This window comes from Oryctolagus cuniculus, chromosome 2 (genome assembly GCF_964237555.1).
Source record: "Oryctolagus cuniculus chromosome 2, mOryCun1.1, whole genome shotgun sequence".
NCBI classification, from domain to species: Eukaryota; Metazoa; Chordata; class Mammalia; order Lagomorpha; family Leporidae; genus Oryctolagus; species Oryctolagus cuniculus.
In genome coordinates, this window is record NC_091433.1 from 107,186,212 (window position 1) to 107,208,951 (window position 22,740).

The 22,740-nt window shown below is 47.7% G+C and overlaps 1 protein-coding gene across 4 annotated transcripts in view; it reads left to right on the top strand.

The window, feature by feature from the left end:
* RFX8 (regulatory factor X8) overlaps positions 1 to 22,740 on the top strand; it is a 63,596-nt gene that overhangs the window by 15,244 nt on the left and 25,612 nt on the right. For all 4 annotated transcript variants that reach the window (XM_051835428.2, XM_002710010.5, XM_008253270.4 and 1 more), the window contains 2 exons: positions 19,348 to 19,411; positions 22,183 to 22,293. In XM_051835428.2, the coding sequence (XP_051691388.2) occupies positions 19,348 to 19,411; positions 22,183 to 22,293 (175 nt within the window). The remainder of the gene's footprint in view (positions 1 to 19,347; positions 19,412 to 22,182; positions 22,294 to 22,740) is intronic.

The window sequence follows — 22,740 nt, forward strand, 5'->3', positions numbered from 1 at the left end:
CTCCAAGAGGAAAGAATAGCCCTTAGACGGGCGTCAGCAGCCCAGTTCCTCCCTGCTCCCTTTCCTACTGTGCCGCCCATTTCTCCCCAACATAAACCTGAATCAGTCATGCTTGCCTGTCTCTGAATCTTTTTTTAAGATGTATTTGTTTGTTTAAAAGTCAGAGTTACAGAGAGAAGGAAATACACAGAGAGAGAGAGATATCTTCCATTTGCTGGTTCACTCCCCAAATGGCCACAGCGGCCTGGGCTGGGCCAGGCCAAAGCCAGGAGCCAGGAGCTTCATCTGGGTCTCCTAAGTGGGTGGCAGAAGCCCAAGCCTTCCCACGTGCATTACCAGGGAACTGGATCAGAAGTGGGGCTGTCGGGACTTGAACCGACACCCATATATGATGCCAGTATTGGAGGCAGCCGTTTAACCTGCTGCACCACAGTGACCCAGATCCATGGCTAAAGCATAAAACAGGGAACTTTCAGGAAAGGAGTGGGGAAATAGAACAAAATGGTGTGGGGTTTGGGGCATTTCTTCTGCCTCACGGGGACACAGCATTTGTCCGTTTTGCCCTTCTGCCTTCTGCCATGGAAGGACACAGCAACGAGGAGGCATCGCAGAGGCAGGTTCCCCCCAGGCCCTGAGTCTGCCCGCACCATGATCTTGGATCGAAGCCTCCAGAGTTGGGGGAAAGAAATGTGTGATGTGTATTCATTACCCAGCCTAAGGTATTTTGTTGTAGCTGCAGGAACCGGTGAAGACCTATTCCCACGGTAGGCCCTGAGCTGTTGAAGAACTCAAATCAGAAATGCAGATTCGGCAGCATCACGGGCCTGGAAGTGGGTCAGGGCTGCCGAGGTCACTGAGAGGAGCACCTGGACTAAAAAGAGGCCAGGTCTGGAAAACTCAGACACAGGGTCCCCGGGACCCAGCGGTTGGCTGAGTCATTGTCCATGGCAGGGAGCAGAGATGACTCAGCCAAGCCTGTCCCGCTGAACCCTCAGACGCAACCTCAAATAAAGTCATTATGCTCTGTTTCAAGCCAGCTCTTCCTCTGACAGTTCTTACTCATCCCTTAGTCACAAGGGAGCTCCCCTCTGTAACAATGGAGACGTTAGCAGCCGCGGGAGGAGCTGTGATGAGAGATTTGCTTTGGTAGCCGTTAGAACTTCCTCCTCTGCCTTGCTGATCTGTGCACTCCTGAAAGGCTGGGCCCAGCTCCTACAGGGCTTTCTTTACCCCAGAGCCCCCAGCCATCAGTCAAACAAAAGAAAACTGTGCGTGCCCTGGCAAAGCCGCTAACCAGGCCGGCCCTCAGCAGGGGCAAGAAGCCATAATAGTGTCCCTGAGTTCCACGTGTTCATTTGAGGTGCCACCCAGAGGGGGCCTAGAACTGGCCTTTGTGGGGATGCAAAATCGCCTTTGTCAGCAGTGAAGAAGAGAGCCAAGAGATAAGGACCTGGGCTCTTATTCTTGGGATAAGCCCAGCAACAGGCATTGGTCATGTGCCCTGCTCAACAAACAATTAATGATTGATAAACTTTAAACTCTTGTCCAATTAAGAAATTCTTTAAAGCATTAAGACTTAAAGCTGGCTGGCGCTGTGGCTCAATAGGCTAATCCTCCGCCTGAGGCGCCAGCACACCGGGTTCTAGTCCCAGTCGGGGTGCTGGATTCTGTCCCGGTTGCCCCTCTTCCAGGCCAGCTCTCTGCTGTGGCCAGGGAGTGCAGTGGAGGATGGCCCAAGTGCTTGGGCCCTGCACCCCATGGGAGACCAGGAGAAGCACCTGGCTCCTGGCTTCAGATCAGTGCGGTGCGCCAGCCGTGGCGGCCATTGGAGGGTGAACCAACGGCAAAGGGAGACCTTTCTCTCTGTCTCTCTCTCTCTCACTGTCCACTCTGCCTGTCCAAAAAAAAAAAAAAAAAAAAAGACTTAAAGCTAGCTTCCTTACCAATGCCACATTTCCAGAAATATTCAATATTTCTTTTTAAGAGACAGAAATACAAGAAGTAGTATATTGTTAGCAATTAAATAAATTATAGTGATGAAAATGCCAAGCTGACGTTGTGGCATAGTGGATAAAGACGCCAGCATCCTGTATGGTTGCTGGTTTGTGTCCCAGCAGCTCCACTTTCAATCCAACTTCCTGCTAATGGCCTGGAAAAAGCAGGAGAAGACGGCCCAAGTGTTTGGGCCCCTGCCACCCATGTGGGAGACCCAGATGAAGCTCCTGGATGCTGGCTTTGGCCTGGCTCAGCACTGGCCATTGTGGCCATCTGGGGAGTGAACCAGTGGATGGAAGATCTCTCTTTCTCTCTCTGTAACTCTGATTTTCAAATAAATAAATAAATCTTAAAACCAAGAGAAAAAAAAAAACAGAAAGTGCCTCTCATTAAATGGTATATTTTATATTAGTATAAGGACTTGTACAACACATTCCAATTTACCTTAAATGTAAATTATCTATGTACATCTCTCAAAAGACAAGGTCAGAAGAGTGGATTTAAAAAGAAGAAAATGATCCAAGTATATACTGTGGACAAAATCTCACTTCAAATTCAGCAGCATAGGAAAAACGGAAAGGACTGAGAAAAGTGTCACAGGTAAACATTAACCCAAAGAAAGCAGGTGTGGCTGTGTTCACATCAGATAAAGCCAGCTTCAGAACAAAGAGTATTACAGAGGCCAGAGAGGGACGGTTTGTCGTGAGAAAAGGATCAGTCTGCCAGGAGGCTGGGAGGATGTAGCCATGCTCAGTGAGGCCCCTCTGAACAACCAAGCAGCCCTCTGTTTTTCCCAAAAACTGCTGTTGCTTGTTTCAGTGAACAACCCCACGAGCACTTTGATGGGACACTCCAAGACTACCTCCACTTTCAGTCCAGTAAAAGGACTCCCGGGAGTCAGTAAACACTTGGCATTCACAGCCAAGACTGATGAGAGCAAGGACCCCAGCTGGATCACAAGGGGAAAAGAGGAAAAGAAGCAGAATGTGAAGCAACCCATCTGAGGTCTCTCTGGTGCTCTCTCCCTCCTAGTTGGGTCCCACAGAGCACAGTCCGACCCAACAAGGACAACACAGCAACGTGCGTGTGATGTTTCTGTCCACACAAGTCCATCAGAGACTCGGTGCCCAAAGTTTTGGTTGGGAGTTGGTCACTTAAGCACCCTCTGCCCAATATGTGACAAAATCACAGGCTCCCAAAAGGACAGCGAGTGGTCAGTGTGTAGCGCTTTGTATAGTCTGGGTGTAGTCACCACTCTCATCAGTTAACTATTGCCCGGGAGCACTCTGACATCCAAGTTCCCGGGTGCAAGTTAAGGGCCAAGCTTTCCAGCAAGACTTTCTAAGAAAAATTAATCAGATCTGTTCTGCCACCTAATTTCTGCATAGTTGCATACACCTATGAATGGACTAAGAAAACACTGGACTGGGGGCTGGCACCATGGCCTAGTAGGTTAAGCTTATGCCTATGGCACTGGCATCCCATATGGGTGCTGATTCGCATCCCGACTGCTCCATTTCTGATCCAGCTCCCTGATGATGGCCTGGGAAAGCAGTGGGAGATGGCCCAAGTGCTTGGGCCCTGCTACTCAGGTGGGAGACCTGGAAGAAGCTCCTGGCTGCTGGCCAAGCTCCAACCATTGCAGCCATCTGGGGAGTGAACCGGTGGATGGGAGACCTCTCTCTCTCTTCTCTCCCTCTGTCTGTCTGTAACTCTGCCTCTCAAATAAATAAATATCTTTTTAAAAATAGAACACTGAATTACGCTGTTGACATGGGTGAATTATATGGTTATATGCATTGTATCTCCTTGAGCTTGTAAAAAAATAATCCTAGCAAGGCTCATTTGTAGATACAGACAAGCTCATCCTAAAAGTTATATGGAAAGTCAAATAGATCAAACAACACTGGCAAAGGCTAAGTGGGAAGACACACTCTTCCAGATACTAAGACTCATCGTATAGTCAGAGCAATCAAGCCTGTATGATATTAGTAGAGGCACAGATATATAAATCAGAGGAACAGAGAGCCCAGAAATAGACCCACTCAGATATGCTCAACTGATTTTTTTTAAATTTCAGTTTCTTTGAAAAGCAGAGACAAGGAGAGAGATTTTGCCCTTTTGTTGCTTCAGTCCCGAGATACCTGTAGCACCCAGGATTGGACTAGGCTGAAGCCAGGAGCCAGAACTCAATGCAGGTCTCTCACATGGATGGCAGGGACCCAAGTAGTTGAGCTGTCCACAACCTATATGAAAATTAACTCAAAATGAATCAGAAACTCAGATTTAAAATATAAGAATATTAAACTTTAAAATGAGGATGAAATAATTGAGACCTTCAGCTAGGCAAAAAGTTTGTAGACTTGCTCCCCAAAATGTGATCCATAAAATGAGAAACAAATTAAGTTGTACTTCATCAAAATAAAACATTTTGGTCTTGGAAAGCCCACATGAAATGCAAGTCACACACAGCAAGAAAATAACCCACAAACCACATATCAGCAAAGGACTGGTGTCTAGAATGTGGAAAGGTTGCTTAAAACTCAACAGTAAAACAAGCAGTCTAATCAGAAAATGGGTAGGGGCTGGCGTCATGGTGTAGTGGGTTAAGTTACCACCTGTGATGCCAACACCCCATATGGGCACCAGTTTGAGACCCGGCTCCTCCACTTCCAGTCCAGCTCTCTGCTATGGCCTGGGAAAGAAGCAAAAGATGGCTCAAGTGCTTGGGCCCCTGCCACCCATGTGGGAGACTTGGAAGAAGCTCCTGGCTCCTGGCTTTGGCCTGGCCCTGCCCTGGCATTGTAGCCATTTGGGGAATGAATCAGCACATGGAAGAGTCCCTCTCTCTCTCTCTCTCTCCCTCTTTCTCTGTAACTCTGCCTTTCAAATAAATAAATAAATCTTTAAAGAAAATTGGCAAAAGATATAAACACACATTTCACTGAAGAAGATACACAGATGGCAGATCAGCACATGAAAGATTGATCAGCATAATCAGTCATTAAGGAAATGTCAGTTAAAGCCGTGATGAGACATCACTATACCTCTATCAGACAGACTGAAATAAAAAATAGTGACAGCACCAAATGCCAGTGAGGATGGAGAGAAACTGGATCATTGCTGGTGGGAAAGCAAAACATCTGTGGCTGTGCTGGAGAACAGTTTCGGGGTTGCTTAACGTACTGAGTGTACATTGACCATCCGCACCCAGCAACGGCACTCTTGGGCATTTATCCCAGAGAAATGAAAATTCATCTCCACACAAAAACTGTACAAGCTTCCTAGCAGCTTGATTTGTAATAGCCCCAAATTAGAATCAGCCCAGGTACCTTCAACAGGGCACTGGTTCAAAACAAAACAAAACAACACAAAAGGTGGCACCTTCATCGCACAGAACACTACTCACCAATAAAAGGTGATCGAACTGCTAATAACACACATCAATTTAGCAATCTCCAGGGAATTATGCTGCTTGTAAAACCTCCTCAAAGGTGGTAGGCCTTCTGCTTGCATTTAGGAAACATTTTGAGATCAGAATTTTAAAGATTTATTTATGTGAAAGGCAGAGCTATAGAGAGAGGAGCGAGAGAGAGACAGAGAGAGAGAGAGAGAGAGAGAGAGAGAGAGAGAGATCTTCATCCACTGATTCACTCCTCAAATGGCCACTATGGCCAGGGCTGGGCCAGGCCCAAGCCAGGAGCCTGGAACTCCATCTGGATCTCCCACATGGGTGGCAGGGACCCAGGCACTTGAACCATCTTCCGCTGCTTTCCCAGGCACGTTAGCAGGGAGCCAGACTGGAAGTGGAGCAGCCTCATATGGATGCCAGCATTGTGGGCAGCAGCTTCACCTGCCATGCCACAATGACACCTCCCACTGAAATAAAAATTTTTAAATGGAGGGCAGATTAAGTGGATGTCAGAGACTGGGGTCCTGGGGTAGGCAGTACAAGAGATGGATGCAGTTATAAAAGAGCAACCCAAGGGTCTCTTGAAATAACAATAATAATTCAATATCTTGTGTGTGGAAGTGGATACATGAGCCCACACAGGTGATCAAATTGTGTAGACTTGACCACACACACACACACACACACACACACGCATATAAATTTAATTAAGACATGGGAAACGAGTAAGATCAGTGGATTGCAGCCAGGTCAGTATCCAGTTGTGATCTTACACAGTTGAGCCCCTGTAGTCACAAGTTCTGCATCCATATATTGAATCAGCTGCAGACAAAGTATTTGGGCAGAATTGCATCTGTACAAGACTTTTTTTTTTTTTTGTTATATTTTCCCAAACAATACAACATAACCTCCACTGACAAAGCACATACTTTGTATTAGATATTACAAGTAATTGAGAGTTGCCTTAATGTGTAAAGGAAGCAGTGTGTAGGTTCTATGCAAACGCTGCACCATTTCATATTAGGCAACTTGAATATCTGCAGATTTGGGTACCTGTGGGGTCTTGAACAAGCCCTCCTGGGATGCCAAGGAATGCCTGTGGACAGTTTCTGTGCTGTGGGAGACTGGGCAGACAATAAGGGGATATTTCCAAATTATTTTTTACAAATACATGTGGATCTCTTTTTTTTCAATTCAGCTTTATTTATCTGAAAGGCAGAGAGACAGAGAGACAGAGAGAGAGATGCAGAGAGACAGAAATATCCCTTCTGCTAGTTCATTTCCCAAATGCGTGCAACACCCAGGACCAGGCCAGGTCAAAGCCAGGAGCTGGAAACTCAATCCAGGCCTCCAGCGTGGGTGGCAGGGACCCGGGTACTAGAGCCACCACCCTTTGCCCCCCAGGTTGTGCATTAACAGAAGCTGGAATGGAGGACAGAGCTGGGCCTGGAACCAGGCATTCCAGTGTGGGATGCCTGTATCCCACGCATCAGCTTAATGACTGCGCCGAACACTCACCCCAGTACATGCAAATCTACAATTACTACAGTAAAAATTTCAACTAAAAACAATAATTCAAGCATCCTCCTCTAATTCAGGCAGAAGAAAGGGATGGTGCGTCTCCTGCAGTACGCCCACAATCCTCCCCGCTCACTTCTTGCCCTGGCCTGGAGGCCTTCATGCTTGCTCAGCTCCTCCCCGTTCCCTGCCCCCAAAGCTGTGACCAACTCTTCCCTTTCTGTCCAAGCACCCCTCTGCAGGTCCCTCCACGGTGTGGAAGTGGACATGGCAGCGCTGGGGCGGGCCCTCTGTCTACGCATGACGCATGCGTCGTTGTCTTCCCCAGCAGAGCGGGGCTCCTTAGTGGAAACCACAGGAGGGGCGGACGCTGCACAGCTGGAGTCATCAGCCCCACGGGGGTGCAGCTGTGTGTGCTCAGGGCGCCTTCTCACATACGGATTTTCAGAACATGATCTCTCTTGCGTTCCAAACCCCAGCCAACCAGCAGATGAGCGTTGTAGCCACTCCTCTGAGAAGCGGGCATTTCCCTACGTGTGCCATGGTGGAGGACTAAGTCACAAAAACCCTGCACTAATGTTTGCCCCGGGGAGGAACAGGAAGATCTGTCTGTCTCCTCCCTTGTTTCAGGTGTAGCCCAGCCACTTCCCCTCTCTCCCATTAGAGTTTTTTTTTTTTTTTAATTAAGTCTTTTTTTTTTTTTTTTAAGATGTATTTATTTGAAAGGCAGAGTTACAGAGAGGCAGAGAGAGAGAGAGAGAGAGAGAGAGAGGTCTCCCATCCAATGGTTCACTCCCCAAATGGCTGTAATGGCCAGAGCTGAGCCGATCTGAAACAGGAGCCAGGAGCTTCTTCTGGGTCTCCCACTTGGGCGCAGGGGCCCAAGTACTTTTCCACTGCTTTCCCAGATACATTATCAGGGAGCTGGATCGAAAGTGGAGAAGCTGGGATGTGAACTTGAGCCCATATAGGATGCCAGCACTGTAGGTGTGGCTTTACCTGCTATGCCACAGCTCCGGCCCAGAATTATTTTTTTTTTAATTCATTGGAGAAACAGAGGCAAACAACTTCCATCCACTGGTTCACTCCCCAAATTCCCTTGACAACTAGAGCAGGGCTGGGTCAAGGCTGGAGCCAGGAGCCAGGAATTCAATCCAGGTCTCCCATGTGGGTAGCAGGAACATGATTACCTGCTTCCTGAGGTCTGCATTAGCAGGAAGCTGGAGGCAGGAGCTGGAGGAAGGTATCAAACCCTGGCGCTCTGATAAAAGACACCAGTGTCTTAACTGCTAGGCCAAGAGCCTGCCTACCCCATTGGGTTATTTTGAAGCACATCCCGAACATCAAATCATTTTATTTATAAACAATTTTATATGTACCATTAAAAAATTAGGACTCTATAAAAGCAACTGTTGGATCAGCACAATGATTCCATTGCCTGATGCATCCTGTAAGCCAAGCTCAGAGACACGAGCCTCTTGCAAAAAGGGAGTTTAATGTTTGCATGGCCAAGCAACAGACGTAAGGGCTCTCGTTCCAAATTACTTCCTCCTCTGGTTCAGGAAACAGGTTACAGAGATAGAGAAGCAGAAGCTGGGAAAATCCGGGGAGGGGGTCTGGGCATTAGTTAATTAATTATTATCAATTATATTAATAATAATTATATTATTAATAATTAATCATTAATTAATAATCAATTATTAATTGGTTAATTAGTAATTTTGTTCTAGCTATGTATGTGTAGAGACTGAGGTTGTCCAACTCATGATCCCCACAGGATGTATATGTCAATATATCCTTCCACCAGCAGACTTGTTGGCATTTATTCTGTTCGTGAGTCATGAACTGCTTCTTCTTCTTTTTTTTTTAAGGTTTATTTGTTTATTTGAAAGGCATAGCTACAGAGAGGCAGAGAGAGAGAAGAGAGAGAGAGAAAGAGAGAGAGAGAGGTCTTCCATCTGCTGGTTCACTCCCTGGATGGCCACAACAGCCGGAGCTTCACCAGCCAGGAGCTTCTTCCAGGTCTCCCACATGGGTGCAGGGGCCCAAGGACGTGGGCCATCTTGGATCAGAAGTGGAGCAGCCAGGACTTGAACCAGCACTATATGGGATGCTGGCACCACAAGTGGCAGCTTTACCCACTACACCCCAACCTCTCTTTTTTTTTTTTTTTTTTTTTTTTTTTGACAGGCAGAGTGGACAGTGAGAGAGAGAGACAGAGAGAAAGGTCTTCCTTTGCCGTTGGTTCACCCTCCAATGGCCGCCGCGGCCAGCGCGCTGCGGCCAGTGCACCGCGCTGATCCGAAGGCAGGAGCCAGGTGTTTCTCCTGGTCTCCCATGGGGTGCAGGGCCCAAGCACTTGGGCCATCCTCCACTGCACTCCCGGGCCACAGCAGAGAGCTGGCCTGGAAGAGGGGCAACCAGGACAGAATCCGGAGCCCTGACCGGGACTAGAACCCGGTGTGCTGGCGCCTCAGGCGGAGGATTAGCCTAGTGAGCCACGGCGCTGGCCATGTGTGTGTTCTTATCTCTGCTTAGCTCATGTTTATTCTATATCTCTTGGGCACAATCCCTGGTTACCGTGTTTCAAGGAAAACTTTTGGTCATTGCTAGAGAGGCAGACAAATCTTTATTCTATCCGGTCACAGGGGACTTCAGAACACGTGTGAAGGGACAGGCGTTCAGCAGAGTGGTTGGGATGCCAGTTGAGATGCGTGCATCCCACGTTTACGCGTGGGCTCGAGGATGCTGGCACCACTCCCGACGCTTACTTCCTGCTGCTGCAGAGTCTGGGAGGGAGCAGTGATGGCAGATTGGGCTCCTGCCACCCATGTGGAGATCTGGAGTGAGTTGCCAGCCTCCAGCTTCTTAAGGGGCCACTGTGGACATTTGCAGAGTAAACCAGCAAATGGGAGCTGTCTCTCCTTCTGCCTCTCGGTTACTAATTTTTTAGAAGATTTACTTACTTATTTACTTGAAAGTCAGTTAGAGACAGAGAGAAAGAGAAATCTCCCATCCACAGGCTCATTTCCTAACTAGCAGCAACAGCCAGGGCTGGGCCAGGCCAAAGCCAGGAGCTTCTTCTGGGGCCCCCACATGGGTGGCAGGGACCCAAGTACCTGGGCCATCTTCTGCTGCTTTTCCCAGGCCATTAGCAGGATTGGATTGGAAGTGGAGCCGCCGGGACTCGAACCGGAGCCCATATGGGATGCTGATGTCGTACACAGTGGCTTAACCCACTACACCACAATGCCAGCCTGCCAAATAATTAATTTTAAAGTGTTTGTGAAAACGAGATGGAAAATGTTCAAAATCCCCAGGGCTGGGCGTTTGGCCTGTGGGCTAAGACATATGGGAGTTAGTTACATACTGGGTACTCCATATGGGAGTGCCTGGATTCAAGTCCTGGCTCCTCTCCGGATCCCAGTTTCTGCTAATGTGCACCTGCAAAGCAGTAGGTGCTGGCTTACACATTTGGGGTCCTGCTACTTATGTGGGAGACCTGGACTGTGGTCCCAGCTCCTGGTTTCAGCCTAGTGCTGCCTTGACTACGTGGGCATTTAGGATAGGAGATGAATCAGCATATGGGAACTCTCTGTCTCTCTCCCGGTCTCTCTGACTCACAAATAAAAATAAATAAATACACATTTCTTAAAAATTCCAAAATCCGAGGGGTCTTCAGAAAGCTCAGGAAAATGTATATGAGGAAAAACTCTGCGTGAACTTCAAAGGTTTTTGCACCCAAATAAACTTATTTTTTCATCCCGCTTGTGCAGGAACTTCTCCAAGTGCCCCGGTAAGTGCCGAGCTGAACCGCCTAAGGTCGGGCTTCAGAATGAGTGCAAGCTCACCCCATGCCCGCCCTGTCCCTCCCCCCAACACACAGGTGCACTGGCTCACTCGGCTTTTCCAACTGAACACATTAAAGGCCTTTAAAAAGCTTCTAAAACGGTGCCTTCTACATTGCAGGCCTTTGTTCTTCTGTTTCTTTGTTCTTTTGCCAGCCCATGAGCTCAGGGGGCTGCCTTGGTGGTGGCGGTGGCACGGTGGTGACTGCGGCTGCCGGAGCCTGTGGAATGCAAGCGGAGGGTCCACAGCTGGCTAGGGGTGCAGGGGAAGCTGACGAGGCCAAGGGTTCATCTTCCAGCCTGCACGGCCCCCAGCCTGGCCACTGTGGGCACCCCAGTCTGCTGGTATCCACCGCAGCGTCTCCTTCAAAGGGGCCTCTTCTCCACCATACCAGGAGGCGCTGAGGCCCGAGGAGCCTTCCCCGGGGCCAGCCCCCCACTAACCTTCGCAGCTCTCCGAGGGGCCCCAGGACACTTTGGACACTTGACTTCCAGGTGCTAATGAGAGGTCCAAGTTGCAACGCGCTTTTTGGCCCTGCCAACCCTATGGTTTTCAGAGCCGGTTAGAACTTGTTAAGGTTAAAAAAAAAAAATGTATGCATTACCTAGTTGTTGTCTAGCAGCTTACAAAAACATGCACACTGGAGAATTATGGCCCGGACACCCCGCTGCTTGGGAAAGTGTTCAAAGCAGGTACTGCTCCTAAGCCTCCTCTTGTCTGGAACTCTAGCATTTGTTCAAAGCATGCTCTCTCGGCCTTGCCCACCTTCCACGGACAGACATCCCTCCTCCTCGAAGCAACGGGTTATTTGCTGTCTACAGATAAGTGCAGCCTGACCCCCACGGCCTGAGTTGCCTCTGCAGAAGGCAAATGTAGGCAACTTACACTGAAGACAATTCCAGAGGTCCTCCAAGCAATGAAACTGCTCGTGAGACCTAATATAGCCCAACAGTAGTCTAGCCTCAATGGAGAAAAAACTCAGCCACAGCCCTCAGCAAGGCAGAATTTTTATTTTTAACAGAACTCTCGATGCCCAGCTTCTTTTTTTTTTCTTTTCTTTTTCTTTTTTAATTTGCGGGACAAACACAGAGAGAGATCACCCATTTGTTGGTTCACTCCCCCAAGTGCCCACAACAGCTGGGGCTGGGCCAGGCTGAAGCCAGGAGCCAGGAACTGCTTCCAGGTCTCCCACATGGATGGCAGGGACCCAAGTACTTAGACCATCACCCAGAGGCAGATTTAAAAATATGATTGTTCTTGTACACTTTAAGTTTCAAAATGCTTATGTCTGACTATATGCTTTTTGTGTACATGGTTTTTAAAAATCATACCCATGTGTATCTTAAAAGAACAGAAAAGGTGATATCCACTGTGAAGTCAGAGCAAAAATCTCTACCTCTGATCATCCCGTCGGTAAAACGAGCATAATAATGTGTACCTGCCTTCCTAACAGGGCGTTAGGAGAGTTAGGGTAAAACCAGCGGTGCAGCGGGTTAAGCTGCCATGGGTGACACAGGCATTCTGTATTGTAGCACCGGCTGGAGTTGCAGCTGCTCCCACTTCCCTTCGTCTCCTTGCTACTGCACCTGGGAAATCAGAGGAAGACAGTCCAATTGCTTGGGCCGCTGCCATCCACGTGGGACACTTTGATGGCCTCAAGCTGGACCAGTCTTGGCTGTTGTGGCCATTTGCAGAGTAAACCAGCAGAAGGAAGATCTCTCCCTCTCCCCTCTCCCCTCTCCCCTCTCCCCTCTCCCCTCTCCCCCTCGTTTTGTCAGTCTGCTTTTCAAATAAATATATCTTTGTAAAAAAAGAAAAAGAAAATAAAAATAAACAAAATAACCACAATACTCAGCACCGAATAAGTGCTCAGTATATTTTGGTGATTGATATTATTAGTGTAATCAAAATTATAACTATGCTTCAAAAAGTTTGTGGATACAGAGTTAAAAGGTAAGCTTTTGGCACCAAAAGTTTCGAAATCCGTGAATGGTTTTTGATAGTACACATTTCCATGAACTTTTTGCAGAATATGTGCATTTCAAATTTTTATTCTGAAATGAAGTTTTAGTTCCATTTTGGATGAGTCGGTGAAGGAGCCTCATATTAAAGTTTTTCATAGTCACGGTGACAATATGTCCTCCTATGACACATATATTTACTGTTTCCTCTTTAGATATAAAATATTCATCAAGTTGACAGTATCTTTTTTTAAAAAGATTTATTTATTTATTTGAAAGGCAGAGTTTCAGAGAGGCAGAGAAAGAGAGAGAGAGAGAGAGAGAGAGAGAGAGAGAGGTCTTCCATCTACTAGGTCACTCCCCAGATGGTCACAATGGCCGGAACTCCACCGATCCGAAGCCAGGAGCCAGGAGCTTCTTCCAGGTCTCCCACGTGGGTGCAGGGGCCCAAGGACTTGGGCCATCTTCTACTGCTTTCCCAGGCCACAGCAGAGAGCTGGATCGGAAGTGAAGCCGCTGGGACTGGAACCGCCACCCATATGGGATGCTGGCGCTACAGGCAGCAGCTTTACTCGCTATGCCACAGCGCCGGCCTAACAGTGTCTTCTAATCAAAAGCAAAATATTTATTTCATGTGCTTTGAGACAAACAGCTTAGCCCATTTAATGAGTGGGAGATGAAGCACCTTTGCTCTGAGATCTGATTCGGAACAAATGTGGTGCACGGATGAGGTTTTATTACATTTTTATCCTCTTACCTTGTAATTGCTTCAAGTTGTTTTCCTGTTGTGAGAGTGGTTTTTTTCCAGGGCAAATTAGGAGACCAAAATGATGTAAATGAAAGTCTGGATTAATGACAAATGATGTCAAAACCTGAGAATGTGAATGCAAAGTGTAGTTAAACTAAAAGGAAGTCAAATGCCAAAAAGCGATTTAAGCTAACACCGCATTCCGAAGACTTGATGGCAAAGGACCTTGCTTTAAAGATGCACTGTGTGTCGGGTAATTGTGTCGTCTTGACCTCCAACTCTTCTTTAAGCCAAATGGACTCTAAAAAGTAAGGTAGTGCGGTTCTCGGGCTGTGCTCCAGTGCACGAGCGGCGTGGGCACTTCGCTGGTGCCCAGAGCAGGCCTTTGTTCCTCCATCGTCCTTGCCGGAGGCCCAGAGAAAAAGCTTCCAGCCTTCCCAGAAGTCCTGGAGGGATCCAAGTCCACGTGTTAGTGAAGGCCATGAGCTTCGCGGGCTGAGGGAGGGGTCACCAAATCCCATCGCCCCACTCCCAAGCTCCAGGGACTCCCACGTAGGGACTACCACGTAGAGGCTCAGTGCAGAGCTAGGCCAGGGCGCTGCTCCTGTCCCTCTGCAGGTATTCAGAGTGCTTCCCCTCCCCCCAGCTCCCCACCCCACCTCCCTTCTCTGACTTCTGCTGTCCTCCCTCCATTTCCAGCTGATCCTTGCCTTCCTCGAAGTTTTTGAATGCCAATGACCTAGGCCTGACCCAGCTGGTGTCCCGTAGCTTAGAAGGCCTACAGATGTTCTCAGGGGACAGACTCATCTCAAAGTTCCTGGGGCTTCAGGGGCCTTGTTGCCTTGTTTTTTGTTTTTGTTTTTGTTTTTTTTTTCTTTTTTTTCTTTTCCCTCTGCCTCCCTGATTGGCAGCCCCACCATCTCATACCGGTGATAGGCCAGCTCTGGGTGCTGTGAGCGGTTTCAGGGGAAACCGTGTGTTAGCAAGGACTATGCGCTTTTTTTTTTTTTTTTTTTTTTTTTTTTTTTTTTTTTTTTTTTTGACAGGCAGAGTGGATAGTGAGAGAGTGAGAGAGAGAGACAGAGAGAAAGGTCTTCCTTTTGCCATTGGTTCACCCTCCAATGGCCGCCGCGGCCGGCGCACTGCGCTGATCCGAAGGCAGGAGCCAGGTACTTATCCTGGTTTCCCATGGGGTGCAGGTCCCAAGCACTTGGGCCATCCTCCACTGCACTCCCTGGCCACAGCAGAGAGCTGGCCTGGAAGAGGGGCAACCAGGACTAGAACCCGGTGTGCCGGCGCCGCTAGGTGGAAGATTAGCCTATTGAGCTGAGGCGCCGGCCAGGACTGTGCTTTGATCACAGCCTGATAAATAGCCTGGAGGTCTGACTCAGAGCCACACTAGGGAGATGATGCTGAGAGCGCAGTGAGCCCAAAGACAGGAGGCCATCCTGGCCGGCAGCCCGAGAGCTTCCATCTGGAGCAGTCACCTCCAGGCCTGCTCTGGCGTCACCCTCACCGAGCCTCCTCTTGGGTGGTAGACCCCAGTGGGAGCAGGGGGGCGTGCTCCTCTGCCGCAGCCTCGCTTTCTAGCCGAGCCCAGTCTTGCCAAATTAAAGCACAGCCAACGCCTGCGGTGTCACTGGGCCGGCATCTGCCAAAGCCTCAGGATGCCGACGCCTTGAACTTGGACCTCCCTGAGTTGCCTCCTTGCTGCAAAGCTGGTCTCCAGCGGCGACTCTGTTCACCTGCCTTGTAGCCCAACTTCACGGTCGCCTCCTCTTCACCTGCTGTCTCCGGCAAATTGTAGCGGCTCTTTGCTTGTTTGAGAGGCCACTGAAGCTAGGAGATTTTAGAAAATAAACATGATCTCACTAAACCCACGTGTTGACCCAGTTAGGGCACCTGTTGAGCAGGCCTGCTGGCTCTCTCTGGCCAGGTGAAGATGAGGACTGTTTATAGATGATCCCATCTCTCCATGAGCTTTGAATATTTTCTCTTTCCCACTATTGTTGTTTCTGTGCAGGAAATTCTCCGAATTAAATGCTGAAAAGTAGCAAAGCTCTCCCAGGGAGGATTCCTGCCACACAAGAACGCATCTGTGGCTGCCGGTTCCCTTCAGTCTTCCTGTAGAGATGAAGAGGAAAATGCCACTCTCCTTTCAGTTGTGAAATTAGACTCATATTTGACATGGAAGCCATGGCAGGAACTTGAGAGAATCATTCAACACTCAAAATAACTGAGAGCATGCCTACGGCGTCTGAGCATTTCTCAGTCATAGCAGTGCTCACGGCTCCAAGGCTGCAGAGGCGGGGTTGGGGGGTGGGACTCGGTGATTCGATTGAACGTTTTCCTCGTCAGCCCTTTAAATCTGAGACCAAGCCTTGTTGCTTCTAGGTTCCAATTTTTTGAGTATCCAAAGTGATGCCCCATGAAGACTACCATCCTCATGGAAAGAGTTGACTAATGGCTGTGCAAGAGTGGGATTCTGATAAGTGCAAATCAGGCTAGCTAATCATAAGGGAAGCTCTCCTGAACTTATCAAGCTGCCAGTTGACAGGCATATGGGCTGTTGAACCAGCAAGAGAATATACAGATGCCCAACACGCATTCCCCCAACGCTCTGTACTGCAGCTGTTGCAAGCGTCACTCAACGTCTTTGCAATTATTTGTGTAACATTTTCCCTCCACCTGTGAGACCAGACCTTGTCTGCCTTGATCTCAGATGTACCCATCAAGGCCTGCCGTGTAGGTGGCACTTAATAAGCACCTGATGGATGGGTAGGTGGGTGGATGGATGGATGGGTGGATGGATGGGTGGGTGGATGGATGGGTGGGTGGATGGATGGATGGATGGGTGGATGGATAGATGGATGGGTGGATGGATGGGTGGATGGATGGATGGATGGGTGGGTGGGTGGGTGGATGGGTGGATGGATAGATGGATGGGTGGATGGATGGGTGGATGGATGGATGGATGGGTGGGTGGGTGGATGGATAGATGGATGGGTGGATGGGTGGATGGGTGGATGGATGGATGGGTGGATGGATGGGTGGATGGATAGATGGATGGGTGGATGGGTGGATGGGTGGATGGATGGGTGGGTGGATGGATGGGTGGATGGATGGATGGATGGATGGATGGATAGGTGGATGGATAGATGGATGGGTGGATGGATGGGTGGATGGATGGATGGATGGGTGGGTGGGTGGATGGGTGGATGGATAGATGGATGGGTGGATGGATGGGTGGGTGGATGGATGGGTGGGTGGATGGATGGTTGGGTGGATGGGTGGTTGGATGGATGGGTGGGTGGATGAATGGATTGAGCTAAGCACATTCATACTGTGGTCTTGCATCAGTTCCCCAAAGACAACATATTGGAGTAGCATGTTGACATAAGGTAGTTACAGAGAAATTGTTCTCCCTCCAGTGTAGTTGAAGAAACTCTCACAAGTGATGTTTAAGACATCCCTGAAAACGATGACCACATTTTCTGGTTAAATTCCTTTAACATGAACCCTTTATTGAGTGAACTTCTATGCTGACATTTTCTTGTCTTAATGCATTCTGGGCCTTATTCCCAGTTTTGTTCATCTGTTTGCTTGGTTGGTTGCTATCATGTCCCAGGATCTGTGTGGCAATGGGCTGCTTACAAATTTCACCTTGTCATACCCACCCGAGGTGTCCCTGCAGGGTGACACGTTAGCTTGGGCTGCCATAACCAAATCCCACAGACTGGGCGGCTTCAACCACTGACATTTATTTTCTTACAGTTCTGGATGCTGGAAGTCCATCGTGAAAGTGCAGGAAAATTCGGTTTCTAGTGCAGGCTGTCTCCCTGGCTTCTCAGATGAGCGCCTGCTCACTCTGTCCTCCCGTGGCCGTCCTCTGTGACACGCAGAAACAGAGAGAGAGGGAGAACAGGTTCTCTGTGTCTCTCCCTCTCCTTAGAAGAACACCAGTCCTATCAGCTCATGGCCTCACTTTTATGACCTCATTTCCTCTTAAATATCTCCTTAAAGATCCTGTCTCCAGATACAGGAGCTAGGGTTTCAACGTAGGAGGATACAACTCAGTCCATAACACATTCCTAAGATGCTTCAGATTCTTTGTCTTTGAGGTGGGCATTGTGACCCAGTGGGTTAAGTTGCTGCCCAGGACAACTGTATCCCATATCAGAGATCCTGGTTCGAGTTCCACCTACTCCACGATTCTGATTCCAACTTCCTGCCTGTACACCTGTGAGGAAGCGCATGTGAGGAACCAAGTACTTGGGTTCCTGCTGCCCACATGAGACGCAGGTGGAGTTCCTAGCTCTTGGCTTCAGCCTGGCTTGGCCCTAACTTGCAAGGATTTGGGGAGTGAATCAGTGAATGGAAGTCAGTCTCTCTCTCTCTGTCTCTTTCTCTCTGTCTCTTCCTCTCTCTCCTCTCTCTCCCTCACTCTCTCTATCTACCTGTCAAATAAAATAAAATAGATAAATCTTTTTTAAAAAGGCAGAGAGTGTTTCTTTCTGGTGGGTTTCCAGACCCTGGCTCTAGGTGCCCTATGTTGGAGAGTGTTTCTCTAGGAACATTTATCAGAGGGCATCACATACTTTGCCAATCAGAGAATGAGCCAACACGAACCTTCCGAAGGGAGCTCCTGGGGCTCCCGAGAGGCTTCCTATGTGAGATGACGCCTGCTTCCCTCCCCTCCAGCCCCTCTCTGCCTCCACAGTAGTTGCCCTGCTTCCGAGGTAGAGGGCCAGTTTGCTGACTTCCTCTTCTCTTTCTGTGTGGAGAGCTGGAGCCATCAGGTATGAGGATGTGTGCCGATGTGGAGTGCACAGAGCACCGACTCTCGACTCAGCCACTGTTTCGAGGCTGCCGAGGGCACCTGGGAAGGAGAGGCTGTCGCCATCCCTGGCATCTGGAGAATGCACATTCCCTGGCACAAGAGGAAGTCAGGGGACACCCAGTTTCTCAGATTCCCATGGGGCCAGCGCTGTGGCGTAACAGGTTAAGCAGTGGTCTTTGACACCAGCATCTCATATGGATGCCAGTTCGAGTCCCAGCTGCGCCACTTCTGATCCAGCTCCCTGCTAATGCACCGGAGAAAGCAGTGGAGGATGGCCCAAGTGCTTGGGCCCGGTCACCCATGTGGGGGACCTGGAAGAAGTTCCAAGCTCCTGGCTTCAGCCTGGGCCAGCCAGTTGGGGAGTGAACCAGCAGATAGAAGATTCTCTCTCTTGCTCCCTCTCTAACTCTTGCACTTCTCTGTAACTCTTACCAAAAAAATGAATAATTTTTTCAAATCCACATACTGGATTTTAAGAGTTTGTGGAAAAATGAAATTAAAATATAATGTAGGGAGAAAAAAAGAAGAAAAATGCATGGGTAGGACTAGACTGAGTCTGTTCCCGGTTACATGGTGCGGTGAAACTCACATCCCTGTTTTAAATGCCCAGCTTTCTTGTTGTGTGCAGGTGCCCTGCTCTGCCCCTCAGTTCAGGGGAGACTCTCATCCCTGGAGTGATCATTCTCAAAGCACCACAATCAGAAAGCAATAAGACTTCTTTTTTGGGTGAAGAGTTTTCTTTTCCCTCAGAAACGAGTTCTACCCAGGATGATACCATATCCTTGCTTTCGAAGGGAATACATCTTTAAAAATAAATACTTGCTTGTCCCAGTTACAGAAATGGATCTCGTCAAATCCCAAGCACCTGATAGTCACCATTTGTGGATAGGAACTTGGAGGAGAGCTTTGCAATAAAAGTTATTGTACCCCAAACAGTTCACCTTGCCACAAAGGATACGTCGTTTCTGTGCTGAGAGACAGATGTTTCACTAAAATTACTCCTCTGTTATCTGTTCTTTCACAGTGAAGATGTTGTCACTTTTGAAAAATCTACTAATTATAACACCGTTATCCAACAAGAAGAAACAGTGAGTGTTGAATAAAATAGCTTGCCAATAATAGACCAAGCAATATTCAGCAAGTGTGTCTCTGTGTATAATTAATGCTTTTATTCTGATGTCCTCTTAATCATTCATTTACTTGACCATGTTTGTTAAGTATTCACTGCTAGGACAAGACATGGTCCCTGTCTCATGGAGTTTACTGTTCAACTGCACATTCACCATTTACCTGTGCTTCTTTAGCTATTAAAAAGGGTTATTACATTATAATTTATGTAACCATATTATATAGATTATGTAACCTGTATATATCTAATATAATATATAATAATTATATATAATGTATGATAATATATAACCAATATTATATGTTATAAAAACTTCTCTGAAGGTATGTATATTGTATTTATAGCTATTAGAATTAGGGCACAAGAATTAATAGCTGATCTACAATATTATGAGTTGAATTTCACTTCATTTTGTCCTTTATTGTCAATTTTAAATTTACATAGCAAAAACTGTGAGGTAGTAGTATGAGTTCCCATATACATATACCCGTCATCCCATCTCCCCACTAACATCTCATGTTAGTGTCACAATTAAGGGGCCACACCCAGCTTCCCCCTAATTTTTTTAATCCAAATTCTGTTTATCCTTTCCACCCCTCCCCGCCCGTAGGAATCAACATTCTGTGTTCAGATTGAGTTTTTTTTTTTTTTAGCTCCCCTATTTAAGGAAAAGCATGCAGTGTTTGCTTTTCTGTGTCTGGGTTGTTCCACTCAACGGGGTACCCTCCAGTGCCATCCATTTTGCTGCAAAAGCCAGGCTTTCGTTCCTTTTTATAGCTGAGCAGCAGTCTATTTATTGTGTGTGTATATGTGTGTGTGTATATGTAGATCACATTTTCTTCATTCATCTAATGATGGACACCTTGGTTGAGTCCACGTTGCCTGTTGTGAACAGTGCTGCTGTAACATAGTGGAGCAGCTCTCTCTCTAATACAGTGAGTCCATGCCTTTTGGGTAGGATTCTACTTTAGTTGGCCAAGATGACATAATACTTCAACACTGTCTTATCTTGGGCTGGTACAACAAATTCCTTAGTATAGGAGGCTGACAGTCTGAGAGCATCAGGTGCCCGCATGGCCGGGTTCTGGTGAGGGCCCTCTTCCAGACTGCGGAATGCTCACTGTGCTTGTGTCCTCACAGGTGGACGGAGAGCGTCCCCTGACCTCTTGTAAGACACTAAGGCCACCCTGAGGGCTCCATCCTCACGACCTAATTACCTCCCAAAGGCCCCACCCCCTAGTGCTATCCCAGTGGGCTCAGGGTCTCAACGTATGAATTTGGAGAGACACAAATATTCAGTCTGTAGCAGATACTCTCTCATTGACAAATATCATTAACTGGACAGCCTTTTAAAAACCTGTTTTGTGACTGCACTCGGAGTGATGATTAGGGATGAAAGTTAGAATGCAAGCAAACAGGAAGCTATACTCTCTGTACTTAAGTAGAACACAGTTTTCTAGCTGAGGGGTTAAACCAAACATGAAACATTAGGACAATGCTGAATGGGCAGTGCAGGGTAACGGTGGGGAGGGATCTCCAAAGTAGGGGGAGAGGGAAAGACTCATGGAGCAGAGTGAACGGGGAGAAGCAACAGTGATACATTTGAATAATGTACATGAATACTTTAAAAAAAAAAAAGTTTGTAGAAGGGGCCAGCGCTGTGGCATAGCAGTAAAGCCTGCAGCACCGGCATCCCATATAGGTGCCAGTTCAAGCCCCAGCTGCTGCACTTCTGATCCAGCTCTCTGCTATGGCCTGGGAAAGCAGTAGAAGATGGCCCAAGTCTTTGGGCCCCTGCACCCATGTGGGAGACCCTGGAGAAGCTCTGGCTCCTGGCTTCAGATTGGCCCAGTTCTGGCCATTGTGGCCATTTGGGGAGTGAACTAGTAGATGGAAGATCTCTCCCCCCACCCCCATAATTCTCTGCCTTTCATATAAATAAATAAATCTTTAAAAAAAAGTTTGTGGAAAATGGAATTAAAATATACATCTGTTTCAGTGCAAAAAATCTTTGAAATCCCTGCATTTTTTTTTGTAATATGCATTTTTCCATGACCTTTTAAAAGATTCCTTATATGCATGGATCAAAAAATTTTGTACCAAAATAAAATAATCTATTAATTCCATTTTTTCATGAACTTTTGTCATTATTTTTAATGATTTATTTATTTATTTGAGAGGCAGAGTCAGAGAGAGAGAAGGAAAGAGGTCTTCCATCTGCTATTTCACGCCCTAAATGGCCGCAACAGCCAGAGCTGGGCCCATTCGAAGCCAAGAGCCAGGAGCTGCTTCTGGGTCTCCCAAGTGGCTGTTGAACCTAAGCACTTGGACCACCGTCCACTGCTTTCCCAGGCCACAGCAGAGAGCAGGATGGGAAGTGGAGCAGCCAGGACTCAACCGGCTCCCATATGGGATGCTGGCACTGCAGGCAGTGGCTTTGCCCACTATGCCACAGTGCTGGCCCCCTCATGAGCTTATGAAGTTCTGCCATCTTAAGTCCCACCCTCTCCCCAATGGCCATAGTCCATAGACTTATAGACACAGGTTATAGCGCCTTTTAGAATGCAATAAGAGGAGGAAGCTGCTGTACTCAGTCATGTGTCCTGGGACGTGGCTAAAAAGATGACACAGAACATTAACTTACAGTAACAGCATGAAGACCACACAGCCTATATGCTAGAAAATGCATTTGATTTCAAAGAAATAATGCATTGTGTAAATGATTTCTAGTGTGAAGATCATTCACCCATAAAGACAGACCAAGTGGAATCCCCTTTGTCTGAATTCAGAAGATGTCCATTTTGGGAGCAAGAGCTGGCCAAGAAATACTCCTATAAAATGGTAGGCTTGCCCTCTGGGAAGTTGGCTAGCTTTTCATGCCACACAATGCTTAATGCAGTAGATAGTTTTTTTGAAAAAAATATTTGTTTATTTTTATTTGAAAAGCAGTTACAGAGAAAGAGAGACAGAGAAAATCTTCCATCTGCTGGTTTACTCCCCAGATGACCACAGAAGTCTGGGCTGGGCCAAGCCGATACTAAGAGCCAGGCGCTCTATCTGGGTCTCCCACATGGGTGGGATAGCCCAAGCATTTGGGTTATCTCTCATTGCCTCCCTTGGTGCATTAGCAGGGAGCTGGATCAGAAGCAGAGCGGCCTGTGTAGTGGTGAAATAAACCCTGGAAATCTATGGGTCAACACTGCAATGAAAGCTGGGGGTGGGGGGCAGCACTCCCTAGGAGTAAAACCCACCATGGCGCAGGTGAAGAGCCCAGCTGTTGTCACAACT